This window comes from Mauremys reevesii, linkage group 18, assembly GCF_016161935.1.
Source record: "Mauremys reevesii isolate NIE-2019 linkage group 18, ASM1616193v1, whole genome shotgun sequence".
Lineage (NCBI taxonomy): Eukaryota > Metazoa > Chordata > Testudines > Geoemydidae > Mauremys > Mauremys reevesii.
Window position 1 is genome coordinate 23,467,782 of NC_052640.1, and position 25,948 is coordinate 23,493,729.

Genomic DNA, 25,948 nt, shown 5'->3' on the forward strand with positions numbered 1-25,948 from the left:
CAGGCTTAGAGGACAACGTCCACACCCAGGTCAGGGGGGTTTCTGTGTGGATGGTGGGGAGGGTTAGGCTAAAACCCAGATTCTGAGCCTGAGTTAACTGTGCAGGGCAGGCATACCTGAGACTTCCAACAAGGGTGCTTCAAGACTACAGACTGTAAATTCCACTGTCACCCTTTGAGGTGGTTTGAATGCTGCCATATGTTTTATGGAAATATGCTAATGAGCGTGAATACAATGTAACTGGAATATGATTTATGCACAAGGTCTCTTGTAAGGACAAATCTTATAATCTGCTGAGTGTGTTCCTCCTATTTGTATGAATGTATCATTCTTGTATCTAAAACTAGAACTATGAAGTATAACTCTGAGGTCCTATTGTAATTATGCAAAGTGTGGGCCATTAATGGTGGCTTAGGATCTTGATGGCTCCCATTGACTAGGACAATTGGTTGTGAATGAGTTTATTTACCTGTAAACCTTCCTGTGTAGGTGTGTGGGTAATGAAGAATGAGGTCTTACAGTGACATGTGACCATGTCACATGATACTGAAATCCATCTTAAACCTGGTGCTTTTCTGTTTAGAAGGAGGGGTGGGGACCCAGAGAGACAAAGGATTCCTGCTTTGTGCCAAAGCTGTAAAAGTGGGTGGAGCAGGACAAAGGGATTGCCAGTCATGAGAAATCCCTTAGTTACCACCTAAACTGGAACTAACAAGGACTGTACTGGGGAAAAGATTGGGCCCAGACTAGGAAGGTGTCTAGTCTGTGAAAGAAGCTTATTGGAACATCTCTAAGAGTGAGATATTACCCTTTCTTAATGTATTAGGCTTAGACTTGCATGTTTTTGCTTTATTTTGCTTGGTAACTTACTTTGTTCTGTCTGTTATTACTTGAAACCACTTAAATCTTTCTTTTAATACTTAATAAAATCACTTTTATTTATTAATTAACTCAAAGTAAGTGATTAATACCTGGTGGAGAAAACAGCTGTGCATCTCCATTCTCTCTATCCGTGTTATAGAGGGCGGACAATTTATGAGTTTACCCCGTATAAGCTTTTATATAGAGTCAAACCAATTTATTTGGGGTTTGGATGCCATTGAGAGCTGGGTATCTGGGTGCTGGAGACAGGAGCACTTGCTGAGCTATTTTCAGTTAAGTCCCCAGCTTTGGGGGCGTGGTTCAGACCCTGTGTCTGTGTTGCAGCAGGCTAGCGTGTCTGGCTCAACAAGACAAGGTTCTGGAGTACCAAACTGGCAAAGAAAATGGACTCAGAGGTAGTTTCAGTACATCAGGTGACAGTCCCAAGGCGGGGGGTCTGACTGAACCAGTCACACAGGCGTGTACACACAAAGTACACACGCTTTGGTGTAATGCAGTTCAGTAGCAGCATAAGTTTTATCATAATTTATTATTGTTAAATTGTGGCAGAGCTGTGCTCTAGAATCTAGGCTTTAACTCGGGGAGGGCGAAGGGAGGAGTGTCTGGCTCTTATGAATGTGAAGAAACCTTCAAAATGTCACCAGAGTTCAGTAACAGTGCCTGCCTGGGTTTGCAAACAGCCTGAAACAGTAGGTCTGAGATTGGTACATAGTACCTCATTTAGCTCAGTGGGGTGTGAATGCTGAAGTCTGAGGGGCACTGGAAATGTCAACATTAATGACTTGCCTGTCTTTGCAGTGGAAACATCAAGCCTGTGTCATATAATCTGTCTGTGTTCCCTTCAGCCCCGTTCTCCTTCATGGCTCTTAGATTCCCCAATTGCCTCCCACAAACATCCGCTCACGCCCCTGGTGGGAAAGGGCCGCAAAGGTTGTGGAGCTCATCTTGGCTGAGAATTGAGTCTGAAGGTAACGTACTAGGAGGAGGAGAGGGGGTTGTCGACGAGAAATTCCTCAGCACAACAGCCCAAGAGTCAAAATGGTCTAATTTAAAACAAGATGTGTTGACAGCAGAGGTGGAGAATCTTACAGTAAACAAAAGCAGTAGCTCATGTAACATACCTAGCCGGAATACTTTGTGAAGCTGATCTAGGTGGGTGCATTGGACTTAACTACAGGAAAAATAAGAGAAAATACCTTATTGCTTTATTATGAGCTTTTCTGCATTCGCCTAGCCGTCAAGCATTACATCTTGCGGCTCTCTCCTCCCATGTCTGTCTCCCATCCCCTCTGATATACTCCATGCAGTTTCATCTTGGCCGTGTCACAGGGTGGGTTACATCCAGCATCATTCATTAAAAGGTATTTACGCAGATATTCTGCCTCCTCGCTATCTCGGAACCGACATCCGCATTCAGAGGTGTACTCTGTTTCTGTCCCACCGCCAGGTATTGCTATTGAAGGTTGACACAATAGTGCCTGTCAATATTTTGCATTCTCCTCCTCTCCCTTTGGACAGGTGATCCCTTGCTGGAGGAAATTCCTTACGGGTTGCTAATTACCTTCCTTTCTGTCTGCAAGGCTTTCTGTCTTCAGCAGCTCCTGGTCTGTTTTTAGCGATACAGGCTTATATAATTCCATAACTTGGTCTTAACACTATTTCTACTCTTTCTATTTAATTGATGAAATCCCAGTTGGCCGGCAGGCCATTGTTTTTGGACGTGGTGATAGATCTTAGGGGCAGGGTATAGTTGCTGTCCAATGCTGCTGTGCTGAGGAATTCAAACCTCCTTCCCCGCACATTTAAAGTCACTTCTCCCTGCCTGATGTAGGGGAAAGGAGGAGACAGTGTATTCCTTCTCAAGTATCAAAAGCCTCAACTACCTCCTGGGCCATCTCCCTTGCCTTCCTGAGTTCCTAAAGGCCCAGTTGTCCTCTAGCCCAGTTCTCAAAATCCTCCGCTTCCCCCCCCCCACAGCTTCTACAATTGAAAATGGGGGGAGGCAGCGTAAAGTAAGAAAATAATGGGAATACCTCATTGATAGGATGGGATTGGGAGGCACAGTGCGGGCAGAGCGCCTTGGAGTGCCACACAATGCCAGAGTCCCTCCAGCATAATTACAGCATCCCTGCCACCTAATTCACGTCCCATATGCTTTGCATGTGACAGGGCTTTGAGTCTAGGGAAAGATTGTGCCGCTGCTGCCTGTGTTTTGTCTGTTTCGTGGCTGAACACAAGACTTCAGTGTCTAGGGCTGTCAGTCAATACCTTTTGCCCGCACTATAACTCACTTGATGTTTGAAATGGCTAAAGAAATGGCATTTAATTATAGGCAGTGGTCCTTGCTGACTAATACTTTACTGGTTGAGCACAGTCCTTATGTGTTCCTCAAACTCTGCCAAACCAATGTATTTGTTTGAACTCTGATCTTTAGCTGACTCCTTGAATCTGGGGCAAATCTTTTCCTGCTTTGTTATACCCAGAAAAGATTTTATGACGGAAACACTAGCACAGCTGTGACTCTGGAATGTGACTGCAACACTGTCATGATGGTGGCGTTTTCATGGCACAAATCTCTTCAAAACATAATGGCCAATGAAACCCAGCTTCCGGCAGTGGTAATTGCTATATTTGTGTTTTTCCTTAAATCATCTTTGTAAGAAGGGGCAGGAAAAATTGCTGTGTATATTTGTTCCTAAAATAGACAACGCTGTTAAAAATCCCCAGAGATCCTGGAAGTATAGAACATTTCAGTCCTTCGCCGATCATGTTGTGATTCAGCTATCACGCCCTTCGGCCTAAGCCAGAGAATGCAGACTTGGGACAGGAAAGAATGCCTGCTACAATACTTCACTTTCTAGTTTACGTACAGCGATGTTTGTCTTTACGTCATTTAGAGATTAGCCACACACCCTGTGGGATAGGAGGTAGGCTTTGTAAGCACTGAGGCTTCTCATTGCTTTCTCAGACACTCCTTTCCCATTAGCTTAATGTGTCTGTCTGCATCAGTGCTGTTATACAGTACTTGGCAGCTTGTTTGTGGACAAGAGGGAATTACCTTGGCTTGTCTTCTTCAGACTACAGGAGTGTTTTAAGGCTAAATCCATTGATGCTTGTGAAGTGCTTAGACCATACAGTGATGAGCATCCTGGAAAAGACTAACTAGTGGCAATGATACATGATGGTCAGCAGATGATACTGAGTGGCATAACCGGTGACTAACCTGAGGAAAGGACTTGGTGATGTGGTTAAAGCAGTGGGTTGGGAATCAGGAAATCTAGGGTCTGTTCTCGACATTGTCACTATTTTCCAGTGTGACAGCCTCTGTTTCTCTCTCTTGTGAAATGGGGCTGATGCGCTTCACAGAACCTGTGTAGCAAACAGGATGGTGCTGTGGGAATAAATCAGAGTTGTCATGAAGAAGATGCTGCTCTCTTCAGTCTCTTCCCCACTCCCACTTTTTTGTCTGTTGTCACACCCTGCCCAGGCCTAGTTTTTACCATACTCACTACCTAACTACCTCATTCCAGTCTCAGTCTCCTTGCCCAGCCAATCCCATCTCAGAATATAAAATACACTGGAATCAGGTTAGCATCTATGACAGGCAAAAAGCTCAGTAAATCCTTTATTTGTCACATATTATTTCAGATTTTCAGAGTGTCTAGTGTAGGGTTTGTTTCTTAAATAGTTTGTGCAGCTCTGCAACTTACACAGGGAGGTAGATTCTCCCTCCTTGTATACAACCATTAGACAGCAGCGATAGCCATTTGGAAATGAAACATACGTACTTTGCTTCTGTGTGCATTCTTTTTTGGACAGTAATAAAAATACACATTGGCTTCCCAAGTTTAGCATTATCCAGTAGGAGGAAATCATGTAATATTTATCACTGACTCGGTTATATGCTGGGTGATGTTAGGTTTAAATTCAGTTTCCATTAGAACGTCCCTTCCCCCCACCCCAAATTGAACTTGGTTGTAACTTCCTCAAATGGTTTTTTTTTTACTTAGGTTTTTCACTTTTGGTCTCAGCCCAGAAGTGAACTTGGGATGTTTGAGCAAAGAAGATTCAGCCATTTCTGAGTTTTACGAGCATGGGGGGAAAATGCCCTTTTTCCATATGTTACTGCCGCCATCCTGTATGTAACTAGGTCAGAAAGAGAGTCCGGTGAGCTGGAGTGGAGCAGAGTCACTGAAGGTGGAGCAGAGCAAAACTGTAGCACTTTAGGAAACTCTCTCTCTTTGATCATTTCAATTTATCTGTGGCCCACAGAGAGAGAGAGAGGAAGAAAAGAAATCTGTAAAAGGTGACACCTGTGGTGAGGCAAGACTCATGGGGTCGGGGGGTGGACATATCCCAGAGTGGGAGCCAAACAAGGGAAAGGGGAGGGAACAAAAGCGGAGCACAAGAGAACTGTTTGAATGACAGGAAATACAATAAAATGCTGCAACTTTCTCTGCTTTTTTTAACCAGCAGCTGTGAGATTAGGGTGACCAGATGTCCCAATTTTATAGGGACAGTCCTGATTTTTGGGTCTTTTTCTTATATAGGTTCCTATTACCCGCCCCATCCCCTGTCCCGATTTTTCACTTTTGCTGTCTGGTCACCCTAAGTGAGATATGGAAGCCTTTGCCTCCCCTAAATTTGAGCTCTGCAAAGGAGAAACAAAGGATAGTTCCAAAATCCTTACACAATCATTTAGACTTTATTTCTGTTTGAACTTTTCCAATAAATGGGTACATTTTTATTTTTTGCAATCATGAGGCATAAACTTCTGCATTCCCTTCATCCAACACAACCCCCTGAAAATTGAGAATAAATTACTGCTTTGTTTTGTGGATTCTGTTTCACATGGTCTTCTTGACTGACTTTTTCCCAAATACATCTTTTCCCTTTCAGCATTTGAGTGTGGGATGAATCTGTTTCCATGCGTTGTCGTGAGACGCATCTGGATCAGTCATTTTTCTTTTCCTTTGTCTGGTGCTCTCGGTAATACAAACACCACAAAAAGGGCATCTGGATTGGGTCCTCTCGAGGAAAAAAAATAAGAAGATTTCTAACAGAAAATTACTTTTTCGTAGACAGCTGGAGTAATATTTAAAGACCCAGAATTGTTTGTACTTTTGTACAGATAAATTAAATTGGATTTCATACAGTGTCATGCATTTGTGTTCTAGAAGCACCTTTCATCCCAAAGGCTCCCAAATCAATGTATCAATTTTACATACATAATAACCTCTTCCATTCATACTAAACATACAACAGCGTACAACAATCAGCGTACAATAGTTTAAGACCTGAGGCTTGGAATATCCTAACCAGTTGACTCTTTGGGGGAGATCAAGGTAGCTACAAAACAATTGCAGGGAGACAGATTAGAAATGGATAATACCAATCCAGTTTCTGTGATGCACAAACTAGATTTTTGGCCAGGCCAGCATGGCTGACACCTATACAGATGGAAAAGTGCGACTGTTTTTAAAAATGTTCAGGATGGCATTAGGATTTATTAACTGCCCTTATGGCAGTTATGTCTAATAGCCAGTAGGCTTGCTTAACTGTGGCAGACATCAATCCTGGAGTTAGAAAGGTAATACGGCATACAAAGCTAGAAACCTCACATCTCTCACTAGGCTAAACATCGTTTACTCTGGATGGTTTGGAGCAGCTCAAAGCTCCCAGCACTGATTTGGGGAGTAGATTTGTTCTGTTGCTGACTTGTTTCTTTGTTTCTGATTATATGTCAGCCACAATATAAAATCTTTTAAAAAAAATCTAAAAATTGCTTTAAACTATGAAATGGATACAAATCTTTCAAAACTGTTACAGCAATAGGTAGGAAACGCTTAGTGCGCTGGTGTCTGTCCAAGCTTTTATAAACAAATTGGGTGACTTACTTTTGCCTCTGAGTGCATGGCATAACTGTCTAGAATTCTTCTTATCTTTTGATCAGCACACTTAAGCGGCAGGGAGGGAGGATACAAATGCTGTGGAAGAACCCTTACACAAGAAGCCTGCAAGAATGTAGGGAGGTAAAAAAGGCTGTGTCCTCAAATTCATGAATCTGAGATTATTTTAATGAAACTTCATATCTGTCTCTGTGCAGGACTATTTGGGTTAGACATCTTTTAAGATATAACAACATTTTAAATCTGATGCATATGTACTCCACGCAGCTTCTGCCCCATTTTTAATTGTGTTTATTAATTTCAAGAGTGCCACGCAGTAACATTAATGAAAGCATGTGGTATGGGGCAAGGAACATGCTGTTTCTAACTAAAATAAAATTGCGTCTTAATCATGAGACAAATTTGTGAAGCCCATTAAATAATAAAACAGCTGAATTTGCTAGATTTTGTGTGTTCATAAAAAGTACTACCAGCCCTGGAAATGGAGTACTGTTACATGCAGGTAAAATGATGGTAAATATTAATTCCTTTAAGATTAAAAAAAAAAAAAGTGTCTGCAGTTACCTTGAAAAATGACTTCTTACAATAAATGAAGCCACACCAACTTCTCATACTGACAGTTTGCTGCCTTATAAGGTCTTGGATAAAGCAATGGAAATACATTTCCACCTTTTAAAACTTAATCTGAGATAGGCTTAAGGGCTAGTCATTTCAACTGGACTTGGATTTTAATTTTTAGTTGTTAATAGTAATAATGATAATACTTGGTGTTGTTTATACAATTTTAAAGGGGTTTCCAAACATCCACTAAGCCTCTGACCCGCTCTAAATAGGTAAATATAGTTCTCCTTATTTTAGCGAGGCACAGAACCGGGTAAGTGACTTGCACATGGCCAATGAGAGAGCCAAGAATAGAACCCAGGTGTTAAGACTCTTAGTTCCCTGCTCTAACCAGAGGAGAACACTCCCTTCCTTTTGTTTCAGTTCATTATTAAACCTTTTAATGCAGTTTTAAAATGTTACTGCTGGGAAGGGCTTGGAAAGATTTAAAACTCTTATATTCCTTCCAAGAGGGTATTTGTTTCAACGTTTACTTTTTGCAGGGAGTAATGTTTTCACATTTAAGCCCATTCTCCTATGAGTTTAAACCCATTTTTTCCCCTCTGCTCACAATTTACTCATTTAAATATCATGTGATTTAACAGCTGCAAATAGTTTCATAATGACAATATAAACGATCTACAGCAAGACAGTCCAGAGCATGTGTTTGGTTAAGTAATTTAACAAATTTAGAGTTATGTGGATTTTGGAAAAGATTGCCTGGTGTTTGTTTCTGTTTGCAGATGTTCCTGGGGTGGGGGAACAAATTTTACGTCGTGATGGAGTGCAGCGAAGTGGTGTGCTGATGATTACTGTGTATTCAAAGGAACACTGGGGAGCCCACAAGATCCCTGCTTTTTTGGCTTGCGTACTATCTAGCACCATGTTTCTTAGTTCCTTATATAACTGTTGTCTTTGCTCCTGGGCTGCCTTGCTTGACCTTTGAACTCATTAGATCACCCTGCTAACGGGAATCAATACGGATGACATCCATTGGGAGCCGTGGGAAGTGATGAGGTTGGTGAATCGCTAAGTGGCAATTCTTCCCTATGCATCGGAATCAAACCAGCCCCATGGCACTCTTTGTTAAAGATGGGGTATGAATTTGTTAAAGGCTTCAGTGGAGCTAATCAAGTGCCTAAGGTTAAGCACACACTGAAGTGTTCTGGATTGAGCCCTGAATGCATGCAACTGAAATGTAACAGTCACATGTACAATTCCATTCCTTAGCCATTGGATAGTTTTAAAAACAAAACAAAACTGGACAGCTGATTTGAGTGATTGAGAGGATGGCCGCTCCCCTGTATACAGGAGCCTTTGGAGTGGGGTGTTGCCTTCATAAAGACTTACTGCATCATCTTGTGAACTTCTGATTCTGCTCACATTCTAGCAGGATGATTACACTGGCTGCTGTAGTAAAACCACACTATCAGTTGTCTGGTATTTGCATGTCTGTGGCTGCAGTTGGTTGTGATGAGCCCTGTTCTGTACGTTTTTGTGGTGTTCGCTATAGAGTCACGTGTGCTTTGTAATGCTGAGCTCCCAGACTCTAACTCAGGGACATAAGTTGAAGTAAAGAATTACTCTTTGAAAATTTAGCAGAATATCCTAATAATACTAGCCGTATATAATACTTTTCATCTTTAGATCTCATGGTGCTTTATAAAGGAACATGAGCATCAATATTTCCATTTTGTGAAGGGTGAATGAGGCAAAATAAAGTGACTGGCACAAGGTCACAACAGTCAGTGGCAGAGCTGAGATTAGAACTCGGGCTCAGTCCAGTGCAGTGGCCTGTCTACTGGATCAGGCTTCCCCTTATAGTTTCTGTCGTGGAGCCATGACCCCATGATACTGCTAGTATTGAAATTAATTATACACTGATGACCATAGGACCATTTGGGCTCAGAGGGACCTTTGATAAATATACTAATAAATTATATAAATAAATTACATTCTGTCAGAACTCAGAGTATCCTTTAAATATTTCCAGTAATTGATTGTCTTGACCTTGAAGACTTCCAGTGATGTAACTGAACTGTTCCCTTTGGAAGTATGTTCCATTGCTCTGCCTGATCTTACACTTGTATTACTTTTCCTTCTATTTAAGCTAATTGTTCCTTTCTGGAATTTAAACTCATCATTTTTAGTCTCTATCTTTGATTAGCCAGAGCGATTGCCTCTCCTATTTGAGACACCAAGTACCGGTACATCAGTAGTTGCAAGCTGAACAAACAGAAGTAATAGTGTGTGCCTGTAAAACTGTAGATCCTCAGTGAAGATCATGTGTACTTCAAAAATCAGTTCTTTTGTTGCTGCAATAAAGGTGGATTTCTACAAAGAGGCTTCTGGTCTTAAGACTAATTTCATTTGCTTTTGGCAACAGTGCACATCATTTCCTTAATTCCCTGGTGAAATACTGATCTTTTAACCCACACAAGTAATATTTTTAGACTCCCAGTCTAACAGAGTAATGGATCAAAGTTTGTTTAATACAAGAATTTATAATATATGGATAGCACCGATGAATACGTGGAAAGGTAAAAATCTCATATTTCTCTCATGGAAAAGAAATATTTGAAGGCAACCCAAGGCCTTCTGCTGTAACACAAACTGCAGTGGTTCATTTGTGACTGTTTAACTCAGCTGAAGTTTCTGGGCAGTCCTGTGAATTGCAAAGTAAAGAAAGCTGAGTCGAGTTGAAAACAAGTCTGTCAGAATCATACTGAATGTACTGGGCACACTTGCTTATCCTATGCTGTGCCACATGTTTAATCTGAGTGACTAAAGATTCTACTTCCTTTCCCAAATCAGAAAAAAAATTAATTGAAATATATTGATAACAGCTGGGCAAATTACCTTCTAATATTGGAAAAACTCTTTTCCCTGCTACAAATGGATGCATTTCATTATTATGATGTACAAATCTGAAGATTTTTCTTCTAAACACAAATACTCGTCTGAGAATCTGGAGTCATGTTAAATTACTTAAAAGTGAACAAGAGGTCATCAAATCACTGCTTTTTTATATACAATATCTAAGAACTGTAAATAAATGAGCTTATATAATAAATGCATGTATCACTTCATATTCCACGTATTTGTGAGATTTTTAGGGCTGGACGTATGCATTGTTTAGGTGTGCCACACAAAATAGTAGCTCTCTAAATTTAATTATTTTAGTTGCCAAGAAACGAGCTAATAACCTAAATAAGTTCCCAGGGTCTTTCTCTAACTAACTGGGATTTTGACTATTTTAAGGGATGGTATGTATCTTACCAAAGCAACTTGGTAATGCTGGATGCAATGGTTTTAGAAGTGTGTGTGTGCATGCACACTATTTCCATCTACAATCCCCAGAGGGGACAGGTGAGTTCTTCCACACTAGCCAGCAAAAGCATCCACATGTGGTTTTCTTTTTTTTATTTTTTTCATAGAACTGGAAGGGACCTCAAGAGGTCATCTAGTCTAGTCCCCTGCACTCAAGACAGGACTAAGTATTACCTAGACCATCCCTGACAGGTGTTTGTCCAACCTGCTCTTAAAAATCCCCAATAATGGAGATTCCACCACCTCCGTAGGCAATTTATTCCAGTGCTTAACCACTCTGACAGTTAGGAAGTTTTTCCTAATGTCCAACCTAAACCGCCCTTGCTGCAATCTAAGCCCATTGCTTCTTGTCCTATCCTCAGAGGTTAAGAACAATTTTTCTCCCTCCTCCTTGTAACAACCTTTTATGTACTTGAAAACTGTTATCAAGTCCCCGCTCAGTCTTCTCTTCTCCAGACTAAAGAAACCCAATTTTTTTCAATCGTCCCTCATAGGGCATGTTTTCTAGACCTTTCATCATTTTTGTTGCTCTTCTCTGGACTTTCTCCAATTTGTCCACATCTTTCCTGAAATGTGTTGCCCAGAACCGGACACAATACTCCAGTTGAGGCCCAATCAGCACGGAGTAGAGCTGAAGAATTACTTCTCGTTTCTTGCTTACAATACTCCTGCTAATACATCCCAGAATGATGTTTGCTTTTTTTGCAACGGTGTTACACTGTTGACTCATATTTAGCTTGTGATCCACTATGATCCCCAGATCCCATTCCACAGTACTCCTTCCTAGGCATTTTGTAGGTGTACAACTGATTGTTCTTTCCTAAGTGGAGTACTTTGCATTTGTCCTTATTGAATGTCATCCGATTTACTTCAGACCATTTCTCTGGTTTGTCCAGATCATTTTGAATTTTAATGTTGGTGCGGTTTGCTGTGGTGCTATGACCCGTGTGATTTACTCTCAGAAATCTGTGTCTAGCATTATCGATTCTGTCTAGCCTAGAATGAGTGAGGCCACTTGAGTTGACTAACTTGAGGGAATCCTGTAGCATGGACATACCCTGTACGTGATCACGTTGCTCTCTACAAACCATAGACTAAAAAGACTGTTCTATTACTGCTGTTGCTAACAGATGCTACTCTAGCGCTATTTGTAGTCCCTGTTGACAAGTGGAACTAGAGGTTCTGTCCTGTAGACCTGGCTTGACATACGTAACTTGACACAAGTACCTTGCCTCACTTCTTAGTAGGCATGATGTGGAAGGTGAATGAAAGGTTAAGTTGTCATAACAAGCAGTATGTGGGATCAGCTGGAACAGCCTGGTATTAGTAAACAAGCCTGATGGTCAGATAGGATAGAGGTCAGAATGTGCATGGGCAGAGCATGCTGTACAGGGATTGCTTGTATATATACACATTGGAATGTGTGTGTGTATGTATATGTATATATATATATATATATATATATAGGAAGAGGATTTCTTTGTAACTTGGAATGTGTGACATGCCCTATACCCACTCTCTCTATGCTCGAGTCTTATCAACTCAGTGTAGTTTTGCTGTATGCCAAATAAAGATACCTGAGTGACGAAATCTGGAGTCGAATGAAGTTCTTGAAAACCCTAGTGGAAAGAGGTCTCAGAAGGCATCCCAACAGCTCCACATGTAGTTTACCCGACAACTGTGGTGGCTCTGTATGTAGCAATGAAGCCTTTATACCAGGAGTTGGCAACCTTTCAGAAGCACTGTGCCAAGTTTTCATTTATTCACTCTAATTTAAGGTTTTGCGTACTAGTAATACATGTTAATGTTTTTAGAAGGTCTCTTTATCTGTCTATAATATATAACTAAACTCAGGAATAAAGAATTTCCTTTAGCAAACACACAATTGCAAATATAGAAATCAAATCATAAGAGAGAACTTGGAGACATGACTGGTCTCTCTTAGATTCAAAGAGTTTTAACAAAGAACACAGACAAAGGCTTCCTCCACAGAGATTTGAAATTATCTACTATCTGTTTATGACAGAAGGTCTCTTTATCTGTCTATAATATATAACTAAACTATTGTTGTATGTAAAGTACATAAGGTTTTTAAAGTGTTTAAGAAGCTTCATTTAAAATTAAATTAAAATGCAGAGCCCCCCGGACTGGTGGCCAGGACCCGGGCAGTGTGAGTGCCACTGAAAATCAGTTTGCGTGCCACAGGTTGTCTACCCCTAATATCCCTTATTTTCTTTTCTAGGAACATCCCAGAGAAGCAAACTCCCCTTTTGGGGGTGGGAGGGAGCGAAGCAAAGACTTGAAGTCTTAGAACTTGATTTGGTGGAGTTTGGATCTGCAGATTTGAATATGCTGGTGGGAAGTTTCTTTCTTGGGGATGAGACTCAAACCCCACAAGAAGTTGCTGACAGCTATGGCATCTTTTAAGCTTATATGCCAGACAGTCACTGCTGAAGGTTCATCTTACTGGCCACTAATTTTTACATATACTAGACTCCTAATGAGGAAATACATTGTCATCCTGTATGAGCCTGTCCCAAGCTTTAAAAAAAACAAAGACAGACTCCATGACTTGTTGAGATGTTCAATAAATAGTGATAGGTAGAATTTACAGTTCAGGCAGCTCCCAGAAGCTAACTCTGTTTCTATTTAATTTTTCTTTTTTCCATCAGTTTAAAACCCAGGAAGCTTCCAGAGATCCTTTCTCTGTTATTCTATGGTGTATAACTGCATGTTTCTATCATGGATCTCAGTGAAAGATTTGGAAATGGAATGGTGCTGCTGCAAATCCGTTGTGCTTGTGGGTTGGGTACTTTTAGAGAATGCTAGCTTACATCAAAAATAAAGTACCTGCTTCTGCTAAGTGATAGGAATTTTGAGGCTAGATAGTGATCTGCACGTAAGAGGATTAATGAGGACGTTTATGCTTCAGTTCACTGTAGCAACATTGGATGGAGTGGTTGTGTGTGGGTTTTTGCTAACTCTGTTCAGCAATCAAGGGGAAAGTTATTGGCACAGATTCCGCAAAGCAATTAAGGACATGCTTACATCACGTTGACTACAGTGGAACTTAAGCACGTGCTTAAAGCTGTGGTTAACTGCTCTTTTGATGTGAGACCTTCATCTGCTGCTTGATTTTAAATGGAGAACTTAGTCCTTATTTTGGGAAATGTTGCATTAGGTGCCAGTTTGCATTAACAAAAGGTTCGCACAGTTCTTAATGTTAAAAAATCAGCAGTAATTTCAATGTGAGTTTAATAGCATTTCCTGTCTCTTGGAAATGGTGTTGGAAAGGCCCATGTAGGATTGTGGACCACCATTATAAATATGTTTAATCATCAGTACAGAACTGTATCCCTGAGATGTTCTTGCAGGATCTAGAAACCTTTGCTGCATATACTGACAACATTAATGAGCAAGTGAGACAGGACAGGCTGCAGGTGGATTAGGACCAGTTTTTTAAAGGTATTCAGGCGCCTAACTCCCATTGAAATCAAACTATGCAGAATCACTTCTACAGCTTAGAGCAACACTACTATTCAGGCTTTATTTTCAAGCAATTTACTGATGCTGTGTCTGCTCTTAATTTAACCCCTCCCCCCAAAAGCAACCTTGTAGTTGATGGACTTCTCCACATTGCAGGCTGCAGTATTGCTGTAGGACTGGTGTCAGGCTGACCTCGGCGGGAGTAGCTGGGAAGTGGGACACAGCAATGGTATCTGGTTCCATTTCTAATTAAAAAACAAACAAACCCACAATTAAAATGTAAAAATGACTGCTGGATTTGCTCCCCCCATTATTAAACATTGGCTGGAAGCAGAGACGCCCCCTTTCAGAGCATGGGCCACACAATAGTCACATTTCCTGCTTCTAAGACGCAAAGTGGCTATGAGGCTAAAAACAATGGATTATAAACTCAACCTCTGTAGTTCATTTAGGTTGTGTTTCCCAAACGTTGGAAAGCTGAGCTTGCACGCCAGGAAATAAACCGATCGTGCCCTCCCCCTATCCTCGTTGCATTTTGTTGTGCCATGTGTTATGAAGGCCCACCCATCTTAATGCGCACATCTGTTGCACCCCCACCTGGGCTTTTGTGCTCCTTCCACTTTGGGAAATGCCAGGGAAGCATTTCATCACATGATACGTCCTTTTAGTTCTTACATGCTTTGAGCTGCCAATGTTCGTTAGCTACATGTGAACTATCCTCACTGGTATCTAAGCTAGCACCCATTGAAATGAGCAAGGCAGTTCATACGTCAGAGCTATTGTTTTAGGCTCTCTGCAAAGTCAGGAAGACCTGGCTTCATCAGCTATTCACTCTATGTATGGAAGATTTTCTTTGCAACTGTAACAATTAGAGCCTTAATTTTTTAACAGTGAAAATGGAGACACTGGAAAATAATTAGTGTGTCTACACCTCTACCCCCGGCTAGTGATTTGACCCATACTTTGGGAAGCACTAGTCTAGTCCCTTGAGATTTCTTGCAAGCATACAACTAGCTGTTTAAAAAAAAAAGTTATATGTAGCCCCAGGGCCGCTGTGTGTGAGAAGGGAAAACAGCGCCACAGATGCCTTCTAGTGATGCTAGATGATTAAAGAGCTTCCAAAAAGGACCTGCCATAAAGTGTCCAGAAGACCCCAACAGTTTGACAATCTGTGTCATCCCCTCTACCCGTCCGGCTTCTGCCACCATCCTGGTACAAGTTAGCACTGGTCGACTCACGTAACCGTTTGTGGTAAGGATACTTGTGATAGTCCATAAAGCTGCAGCATTCCATGTCACCTGAGAAACATCTTGCACATTGGAGATCATCAGTCTGATTTTAAATTGGAAGGTAGAGGATATCTTTTTCTCTGGTATTTTTCCTCCTTTCCTTTGCAAAGGGATCAATTCCACCTCCATCTGAAGTCTGTGGCAAAACTCTTGTTGTCTTCAGTGGTAGCATGATCCAGGCCCATAATCTGTCTCATCTCCTCATTTCCTACCAATGAAAAAGGAATTGTTTAGTGTCTGTCAGTAGTTACTTTCTCCCGAACATTAGTCCCACCTCCCCGCCCCTTTTATTTTTGACAGCACTGCTGTATGTCAGTAATAGTTAACAAGAGCTGGCCAGGCTCTAAGGCTGAGAGTTTTTCAAAAGTGCCCAGTAACTGAGTGGGTCAGTTTTTGGATGCTCAACTTGAAAAACTCTAAAAGTTGGCCTGATTTGCAGAAAGTGCTGAAAATCTCAAGTCCCTTTTTGCTTTTGAAAGTCTTGGGCAACATTTGAAGCACTGTCAATGTTTCACTGCTTCAGAACATGTCCTCTCAGATCTTCTCAATTTGCTGCTTGGGACTGTAAGAGGACTCTCTTAGGTAGAAACTGTCTCTGGCTGTGCTAATTAAGTAGCTTAACAGACAAATATTCAGTTGACCGTTATTTGAACTGGTTCAGCTGTCGCTCTTTATGACTCACATCCGCCATAATGCCCACAAGACGTGAGCCATCCAACTCAATTTAAAGTTTTCTTTGACTTTTAATCTGTCCTTTAAACTAACAAACACCTTAGTTTTAAAAGCTATGACCTTGCCCATTAGGAACGCAACCTTGTGATTGTGCCCAGTGTTTTCCTCTGTTTTGTTCCCCGTTGGCTGCACCATGTCACTTAGCACAGGATCCTTGCTCAAAAGATCTTTAATCTATTACACTGAGATGCTAGGTGTGCTTCGGAGCACTATAAAGGAACTCAGTAATAATGTTGTAATCGGTTGGACATGCCATAGTGATGTGGGGGTGGAGGGTGCATTTTGAAGCTTGAGTTTTTCTCTCTCTTTTTTTACTGGAAAATACTAAGTTTCAATAAGGCTGCGATGAGTACTCATGAATCTCCTTGCGTGACTCTATCTCTGTCCCTGTTAGCAGCAAGATAGCATCGCCCAGGGCCTGGCATTAAGAACAGTGCTTGCTTTCTTGCTGTCAGTAGTCTTTTAAAGACAGTTTAGTTGAACTGCACAGATTTCTTGGTTAGTGGAAGAGAGGATGCATTTAAGTAGAGAGAGTTGGATGAACTGGTATTTTCCTCGATACAACTTTTATTTATTGTTCTAAACCCAGATGGATTTCTCACTTGGGTAATGGACAGTAGACCTGTTATACGTTCTTTGCACATATCTGCCGGCTCGCTGTAAATATAGTTCCTTTGGGTGAGGCCAGTCAGCTGCAAAGGAATAATAATTTAATTAATCTGTTTTTTGTCAAGAGTTTATTTTTGAGCCCTTTTATTTTAATGTAGCCTTTCAGGATCTCTTCCTGGAGTTCTGCTAAGAAGAATATTTGAACGAATGTTTCACTGTATTGCCCTCTTCAGGGGATGACAAAGGTATCTTTCTTTGAAATGGTAATGCTGCCATTCTTGGTGCCAGCTGGATGAAGGAGAAGGAATGTCTGTCAAGGGAGTGTCCTCTAAAGGTTAACTGCAGGGACTCGGGAGACAAGATTCTTCACTTCTATTCTTAGCTCCGTCTGACTCAGGCCAGGCCTGCCCTTGGAAGGCATTGGTATATGGGTGTACTAGACTAGCAAAGCACTCTTCATGCGGCTCCATCATCCGTCCTCGAGCAAAATAAGCTATACCAGCAAACGTGCAGTTTTCCCAGTATAACTGTGTTTAAACCGGGGGTTTTGCCAGCACATGTATGTCCATCACAAATCGCACCCCTGATGGGCAACAACTCTGGCAAAAGTTTGTAGACCCGGCCTCATTGTATTCATTCCTCTGTGTCTCAATTCCTCCCCTCCCCCGGGGCATAATACTTACCTTAGAGGTGTTGAAAGTGCTTTGAGAGCATCAGATGAAAATGATCTCATTGCAGATTATCATTGCTCGCTTTTATGACACTGTAGCTGAAAACTGAGGACAAGAGGGTTTTAGCCTTGATGGCAATGGGTGCGTTATCCTTGAAACACATATGGTCCACCCAGACCAAGTACCCTACAAGAGTTACAAATCAAGAAGGGCTTTCTCACCCTCCATTTGTCGTACAAAATACTTATGTTGTTTATGGAACTAGGCCTCTGTCAGCCGAGCTCATTGCACATGCCAGAGGCTCCTTGCATCTCTCCATTTCCCCCCACAAGCTCCCTGTTTGTCCCCTCCCATCTGCCGCTATTTCAGGGACTCCTTGCACCTTCCCGCACCGCCATATATCAGGTGTGTCTCCATGTCCCCCATTTCTTCCTTGCTTCTCCTTGGCAGGGTCCACGTTTCCCCTTCCCCCCCACTCTTTCTTGTTTCTCTCTGGGAGATAGATTGTTCAGGGTTAACATTCATGGTGGGCAGTGCTGTTGGGGGGGATGGGCAATTGGCAGGTATCCTTTATGTTGGAAGGTGCTAATAGCTGCCACCAACTGGTTCTTTGATCTATAGACGGGTGATACCTGATTAAAGCTGAGGGGGGTCTGCTAACCCAGCACCAGGGCTCAGTGCTTCCCCTGCTGGTATTCCGATTTTTCACAGAAATCAACAGGGTCCTGCCCATAGATGCCTAGAACATTCCCTAAAAGTATGGACTTGATTGGAGGGGTTGTTCACAAGTTACCGTATTACATCCAAAGAAAGAGAAGCCATTGAGTCAGGGCCTCACCAGCTCGGCCAGCTACATACAGTTCAAAAAGAGGGGCCTGTCTGAGACCGAACAGATACAGTCGCTGATTCAGAAATTTCGTAGGGGTCAAAAACAGGAAATGGAGGAAAAAAACGTGAGGGGGATAGAAATCAGATAAAGGAGTGGGATACACGCCTGAGCTAGTGGTAGCTTTAATAAAGTTGGCGACCTCTCTTGTATCCCACATGATGATACATCACAGGCCTGAGGTTTATAGCTAGCGCCCTACCTAATTCATGGTCATGAAAAACGCATCATGGACCGTGAAATCTGGTCTCTTGTGTGCTTTTACCCTATACAATACAGATTTCACAGGGGAGACCAGCGTTTCTCAAATTGGGGGTCCTGACCCAAAAGAGAGTTGTGGGGGGGGGTCACAAGGTTATTTTAGGGGGCTCGTGATATTGCCACCCTTACTTCTGCGCTGCCATCAAAGCTGGGTGGCCGAAGATCAGCAGCTGTTGGCCGGGCAGCACAGAAGTAAGGGTGGCAATACCATACCATGCCTGCACTGCTGCTTTCCGAGTTGGGCGGCCGGAGAGTGGCGGCTGCTGACTGAGGGCCCAGCTCTGCAGGCAGCAGCACAGAAGTAAGGGTGGCGATACCATACCACGCCATCCTTACTTCTGTGCTGCTGCTGACGGCGGCTCTGCCTTCAGGGTTGGGCTCCTGGCCAGCAGTCGTTGCTCTCCAGCTGCCCAGCTGTGCTGCTGCTAGCAGCAGCGCAGAAGTAAGGGTAGTAGTACCACAACCCCCTCCCCACCAAACTCCTTTTGGGGTCAAAACCCCTACAATTACAAGACCAGGAAATTTCAGATTTAAATAGCTGAAATCATGAAATTTATGATTTTTAAAATCCTCTGACCACAAAATTGACCAAAATGGACCATGAATTTGGTAGGGCCCTTCTTGTAGAACAATCGGAAAGTCAACTCTCTTCACCTGAAAGGGAAAGAACAGCATTGATAATGGGCATTACTTGTACCAGGGCACCCTGGCATGCTCCAGTGATAAGAGGAAGTCTCCTGGTTAGCTTTAATATCTGCATACATAGATATTAGCATATGTACAAAGAATTTATACCGCGTTCCTCTACATGTTTTTCCCTTACAGGAAAACCGAGTGCACAGAACTTGGGGAGACAACAGGAGAACACACATAAAGATGCTGCTGAAATGCGTCTGAGCCATAGATTGTGGTTTGTGCCACAGTTAAACAGGTACGATTCAGCTGAGTGTATTCTGCATGCCCTTAGAGAACATGTATTTATCTGTCATGCATTATGCTCCATTAGTTAGAAGTCCTGATGCAGGGAATCTGAATGGCCATGACTGCAGGCTGTGGAATGATTTCCATCCAAGATTAGACCCTTTCTTCACCATCACGGTACCTTGAGATTTCAGACCTCCAGAACATCCAAGTCTACCATTGTTGTGCTGTGTAGTTTATTTTATGGCTGCTGTATTTTGACTAGTCCATTCTCAGGTGTCCCACTGCCATTTAGGATCTGGTTTCTAACATGAGAGTGACACAGTACATCGCTTCTGTGCTTATGCACTGATGTCAATGTTTAGAATTTTGCTCAAAAAGCCAGTGCTCACCTGGTAGGAAATTAGCTTAATTTGACAAAGCCAGACAAACATGGCGACATTTCAGCTTTTGGTTAAAAATAATGGCAATGTAAATTTTAAAATGCAGAACCATTTCCTTCTCAATAGAAAAGTAAGTTTTGCTGGAGGATCTAGCTGTTGTTCAGGCCCAGGTTGCATTTTTAAATGTTGCAGATTTCTGAACATCTTCTAATGGGGAATTTTCAAAACATCAAACCCCAAACTTTCGGGCATGGCTACACTTGCAGATGTAGAGCGCTGCGAGTTAAACCAGCCCTCGGAGAGCACAGTAGGGAAAGTGCTGCAGTCTGTCCGCACTGACAGCTTCAAGCGCACTGGTGTGGCCACATTTGCGGCACTTGCAGCAGCATTGGGAGCGGTGCATTATGGGCAGCTATCCCAGCATGCAAGTGACTGCAACATGATTTTCAAATGTGGTAGGGTGAAGTGTGACAGGGAGTGTGTTGTGTGTATGTGGAGGGAGAGAGAGTGGGTTTTTGGGGTGCTGAGTGTGTGTCTTTGGGGTGCTGAGAGTGTGTCAGCATGCTATCTTGTAAGTTCAGAAACCCACCCACCCCCCACCCGCCCCTCTCACTCACTCAAAGCGAACAGTAAATGTTTGCTTTTTCTCAGAGCTGATAAGTAACCAGCTTCTCCGAAACGGAGCTTTGAAAGGGCATTTCCGCGTTCCTGCAGCCAATTTCACAAAAATGACAAGAGTGGCCACTGGATTTAAGGGGATTATGGGCCGTTTCCGGAGGCTGATCAGAGCACAGTAATGCAACACCTCGTTCACACTGGTGCCGCATCAAACGTTATTCCCCTCGCCGAGGTGGAGAACCAGCAGCGCTGTAGCCGCCGAGTCGGAGTGCTCTGTGTGCCTTGCCAGTGTGGACGGGAAGTGAGCTAGGGCGCTCGGGGCTTCTTTATTGAGCCGTAACTCGCAAGTGTAGCCAAGGCCTTCATGACTAGTTCCCCTCACTTTTGGCAAAACAAGTCAAATATCATCGAGCCATTTATTTCTGTCGTCTGTATTGACTAATAGGATGCAACTAAGAGCCTGGTTTGTTGTTGCTCCTCTTCTCCCTCCTTGTCTTATTGGTGTGTTTGGTTGAAATTGATGAGCAGTAACACACAGTGACCCAGAGTATGGAAAGATCATAAAATGGGCCTGTATTATATTTTCATGGTGGGTTTTTTCTTCTGAACAACTTGTTGTAAATAAGAAACAATCTACTGATTTTATTTTCAGGAATTAAACTGTTTTTTGAGTGAACATCTTAAGTCTTCCATTAAGTACAGTTCTTTGCTGTGTGAGCTGATCCACATACTGAGGAAAGATGAGCTCCAATAAAGACCTGGCTTGTTGGATGACATAGGCCAGCGTTTTTCAAACTTCGGGTCGCGACCCAGTACCGGGTCGTGGCATGTCAAGCACTGGGTCGCTCTAGTCAGCACCGCCGACTGGGACGTTAAAAGTCCTGTCAGTGGTGCTGCCTAGCTAAGGCAGACACCGCGGGTGCAGCCGAGGTGCAGAGGCAGGCTTCTGAAGCAGCCAGGAGCTGGTCCGGCTCCTAGGTGGAGGCACGCAAGCGGCTCTGCGTGGCTTTCGCCCGTAGGCACTGCCCCCCCAGCTCCCCTTGGCATGGTCCGTGGTGCCAGGACAGGTGGGAAGCCTGCCTCTGCATCCTGGCTGCGCTGCTGACTGGGAGCTGCCGGAGGTAAATCCACGCCCCAATCCTGTGCTCCAATCCCCTGCCCCAGTCCTGAGCTCCTCCCAAACTCGGAACCCCTTCCTGCACCCCAAACCCCTCATCCTCAGCCCCATCCCACAGCCTGCACCCCCAGCCCAGAGCCCTGACCCCCTCCTGTACCCAAACCCCCTGCCCCAGCCCAGAGCCCCACACTCCAAACCCCTCATCCCCAGCTCTGTTGGGTCGCAGGCATCAACAGTTTTCTTCAACTGGGTCCCCAGAAAAAAAGTTTGAAAACCACTGACATAGGCTGTAGGATTGGATTTTCAAAAACACCTCTGTGACTTAGGAGCTATTGAAAGCCAATGGGACTAGTGCATTTAGGCACTTCCTGAAAATCCCATCCATTCAAATTATCATATGTAAATTAAATAGAGCAGGTCACCAATTGGCAAGTGGAAAGAGAGTAATATCCAAACAAGAGAGACTAATAAAAAGATGCATAACACAGTGTGATTCGTTAAAAACTGGCATATCAGGAGATCTGCATTGAGACTGTTAGTAGAAACTTCTATCACGTAATGTTTCACATAATCCCCAAACAACTTCCCTCTTCACATGGCCATTAGTACAGCCTCAAACTGCAGTACTCACTTCCAGTATCCAACAAATGGCGATTATGCACAGAATGCCTAGTTATCTATACTCCTCTGTTTGACTAATAATTAAACACAATTACTTGAAGGAAACAATGGGTAAGCCTTGTTGTTTTGAAGTTATTTCCTCTAATTTCGCAGTAGAAAGTGTGAACAAAAACATGCATAAAAGTAGCTGGTAAATGATGAACATTGTTATTCTTCCAGGTGCTGTGTTATCTGCAAACTACTTTGTCAATGAGGGAAGAAACTGATTGGGAATTTAAAGCGCGAACTAGGTCATAATACTGTTCAACATGCCCAAAGGGGTGCCGAAGGACCCAGAGATAGCTGACCTGTTCTACAAAGATGATCCTGAGGAAATATTTGTGGGTTTACATGAAATTGGACATGGAAGTTTCGGAGCAGTTTACTTTGTAAGTATATTTGTTCACTAACATGTCTCCAAAGAAACACTTGTCAATAATAGTAAAACATGGGACTTTTAGAAGCAACTCTGACACAAAGTTATGAGGGCCTTACATACACCAGCTTCCTCTCAGTACAGCTGTGAGATAAATCTGATAGAGACATCTCTTAATCCACTGCTGAAGTGCAGTTGTTTCTGGGGCGAAGCCCAACCTCACTGTATCAATGCAAGGCATTTAATACACAACTGCTCGAGGTGTGAAGGGAGTGCTGTATCTGGTTGAAGATGAAGGACAAATTTAGCCAGGCAGAACATAATCCACCAAGCTAATTTTTATCAGAAACACCAGGATCTAACATCATTGTCCTTGTGAAAAGTGTCATGGGTTCTTTAATGACCATAAGTGGCTTGAATTTGTTTTCTATCTTACTTGCTTTTTGTGTTTCTAAATTGCCTGCAAATTCATGGATCCCAGGAACTGATGAATTCAATAGGCAACTGAAGCTAAAAGCCATTTTCAGTAGTAAATTGGTCCCATGGCTGCTGGCCTAGAATCTTCACTGAGTCAGTAGCAAAAACAAAGATATTGTGGAGGTCCTCTGTGGCATTTCTCTACTGCTCCTAACATTAGAGAGAGTGAGATGCTCATATCACCGAGAGCATTTGAAGGTGTCATCCTGCTTCCCTCCCCGCCGCAGCACTTTTAACTATAGCAGAATCTGTATGAAACAGTATTAATGGATGATGTTAAATATCCACATTAACTGATTAAATATCATGGCAGTATTAGTTTAGAGAAGCAATTTTAAAAAGAACTTGTTCAAAAAGTAACTAAAGTTGAATCACTGAGTGATGGTGCCCGTGATAAATTAAGTTCAGCATCTTTGTGGGATCAATTTTACCAAAACAGGGCACTGTAACGCTGAGTTTCAAAAAGCAAGAATTAAAAAAAATAAGGAAGATAGAGAAATTAAACACAAAAGTTAAGATAGACCCTTTGATTTAAGCCTGGGAGCTAATAAGAAATATTATAACAGATTCCTGGTAAGTATGGATAGCCCCAACAAAAAAGGCAAGGAAAAACTGGTTAAATGGCACCTCATTCAGAAAATGGCTTCAACTGAATTACATTTTCATTAGAAAGGAACAGAAGTGAAGACATTCAGAAGTGATGGGTGACTTTGGATGCCATACTTGAAACACATTAAGTGGGCCCAATTTTCAGAAAGTGCCAAGGATCTGGTCTCTGAAAATACCTCTTTAAGGTATCTCAAGTTGGGCTTCAAAATCACTCATCAGTTTTGAAAACCTTGACCATAACCTCTAATAGATAAAAAGTAAAGTTGGAAGAGCAAGTAGCCAAACATGTAAAATCAAATAAAAAGGAAATTATTAAGGTCTGTGGAAGCTTGTGAGGGAAGTTGTAGGTCTGCTAAGCCACCACCATAGACCAAAGGGGGCAGCCTAAATAGTCTTTGTATTGCATTAGTCTTCATCACAGGCGATGCGGGGGAAATGCTGGTTCTTTTCTGGTAATATGGAACTGACTGAGGTGTTGCAACAACTAATAAAATAGCAAGATGTCACCCAGATTACATGGAATTCACCCAAAAGTTCTGAAGGTCTTAAGAATCTGATACTGGCCACTGTCAGAGGCAGGATACTGGAGTAGATGAACCAATGGTCTGATCAGGTATGACACTACTGATGTACTTAGTGCTTGAAACTAAAATGTACAAAAACACTAGAAAATATACTGAGTAGGGAATAATCCTGCGTTGACAGAGAGAGACTCTAACAGGTGTTCTCTAGCTTGAACTTCTGTGATTCTGTGGACCCTCAACATGGGTTCACCTTTGGAAAGTGCCCTTCTGGAATTCCACTAAATATACCTTTACTCTTTTGCAAATTGTTTCCCTTCCATTCAGTTCTCAAAACCTCTGCCTAAAGACTTGTCATATTTGCCTATCACTCTTCATATTGGAAGGACAGTTGTTGCTCAATGGTTTGCCTTTCTCTTATTGGCCCAGTTTTCCACCCCATCTATATAACTTTTTGCTGTTTTGTCCATTGAAACAACTTGGGGAGACATCTCAATGCATGGGAGTGCACATATATAACTGAGAATTAATGTAGGATGATAAATGTGACCGCTTGGAGGGAAATAGCTGCAGAGATCTGTCTCTTCATTTTGGATGCACTTTCTTACAGCTGTAGAGTGTGACTAGTTCTGTGGTGGTGCTTTTGTTGAGCTATCTAACCGTCATTATCTGTACAGGCAAAATTACTGAGCAGTGCTCTGTTTTTAAGGATAATTGTCTAGTGCAGTGTGTGTGTTTAGGCACAATTGATTGGCTAGTTTTCTGCGTTTTATTGTGTTTGACCTTTTTATTTGAGTTAGTACTGTCACCACTATATTCAGCCAAGGCATTGATCTGTTTCTTTTCATGATAATGATAGCATTTGAATTTCAGAGCTCTCCTATGGGCACTAAACTTCAACAGAACACTTGTGAAAGTATGAATTTTGTTAGTTCATTCTGCTGTGCTATCTACTTTTGACTATTATCAGTATTTTTTTTCCCTAGTGGACTGAATAAAGGCTAAAATATTCCTGGCCTCATTTTGTCACCAGGTTTCAGGGTTTATGCACCTTCACTGAGCAATTTTATATTTTCATTCAAAAAGATCATTTTCCTCAATAACCTTAGGCTAGTTAAACACTGCACCATGAAATAAAGTGGTGGATGGTATTTGACAAAGCAAATGATGGGGTGTTAAAAGCTCTGTTCCATGAATAATGCACTTGTGATCTGGCAGGGTCTTCACAAATGATCTGCTAAAGGCAGCCCAAAATATTTCAACATGTAGGTATTTCTGTCATATACACTTTCAAACTCTGTAGCTTATTTCAGCTGAAGGATACCAGAGCACTTTAAATGCAACAATTGCCCTCTGCTATGATGGAATATGGCAGCTGTTTAACAAGAAACAGCAATACACAAGTCAGGGCAGGAAATGAATACTATATCCAATAACGGGGAACTGAGGTAGAAAGAATTAGTTTGAAATTTGTTCAGAGTGAGAGCGCTAACTCCAATTAAGCAAAACATGCTTGAGATCTTTAATGGTGAATCAGGATCTCAAGTGGTCAGGGCTACAGCTTTTCATCTTATCCAAAAGCTGTTTCTTCTGGCTTTCCTTAATTCATCA

At 42.2% G+C, this 25,948-nt stretch overlaps 1 protein-coding gene across 3 annotated transcripts in view; it reads left to right on the plus strand.

Annotated features, from left to right (window-relative positions):
• TAOK3 (TAO kinase 3) overlaps positions 1–25,948 on the plus strand; it is a 143,794-nt gene that overhangs the window by 47,193 nt on the left and 70,653 nt on the right. For all 3 annotated transcript variants that reach the window (XM_039504738.1, XM_039504739.1, XM_039504740.1), the window contains exons 2-3: positions 19,481–19,586; positions 22,535–22,743. In XM_039504738.1, the coding sequence (XP_039360672.1) occupies positions 22,624–22,743 (120 nt within the window). In that variant the 5' untranslated portion in view covers positions 19,481–19,586; positions 22,535–22,623. The remainder of the gene's footprint in view (positions 1–19,480; positions 19,587–22,534; positions 22,744–25,948) is intronic.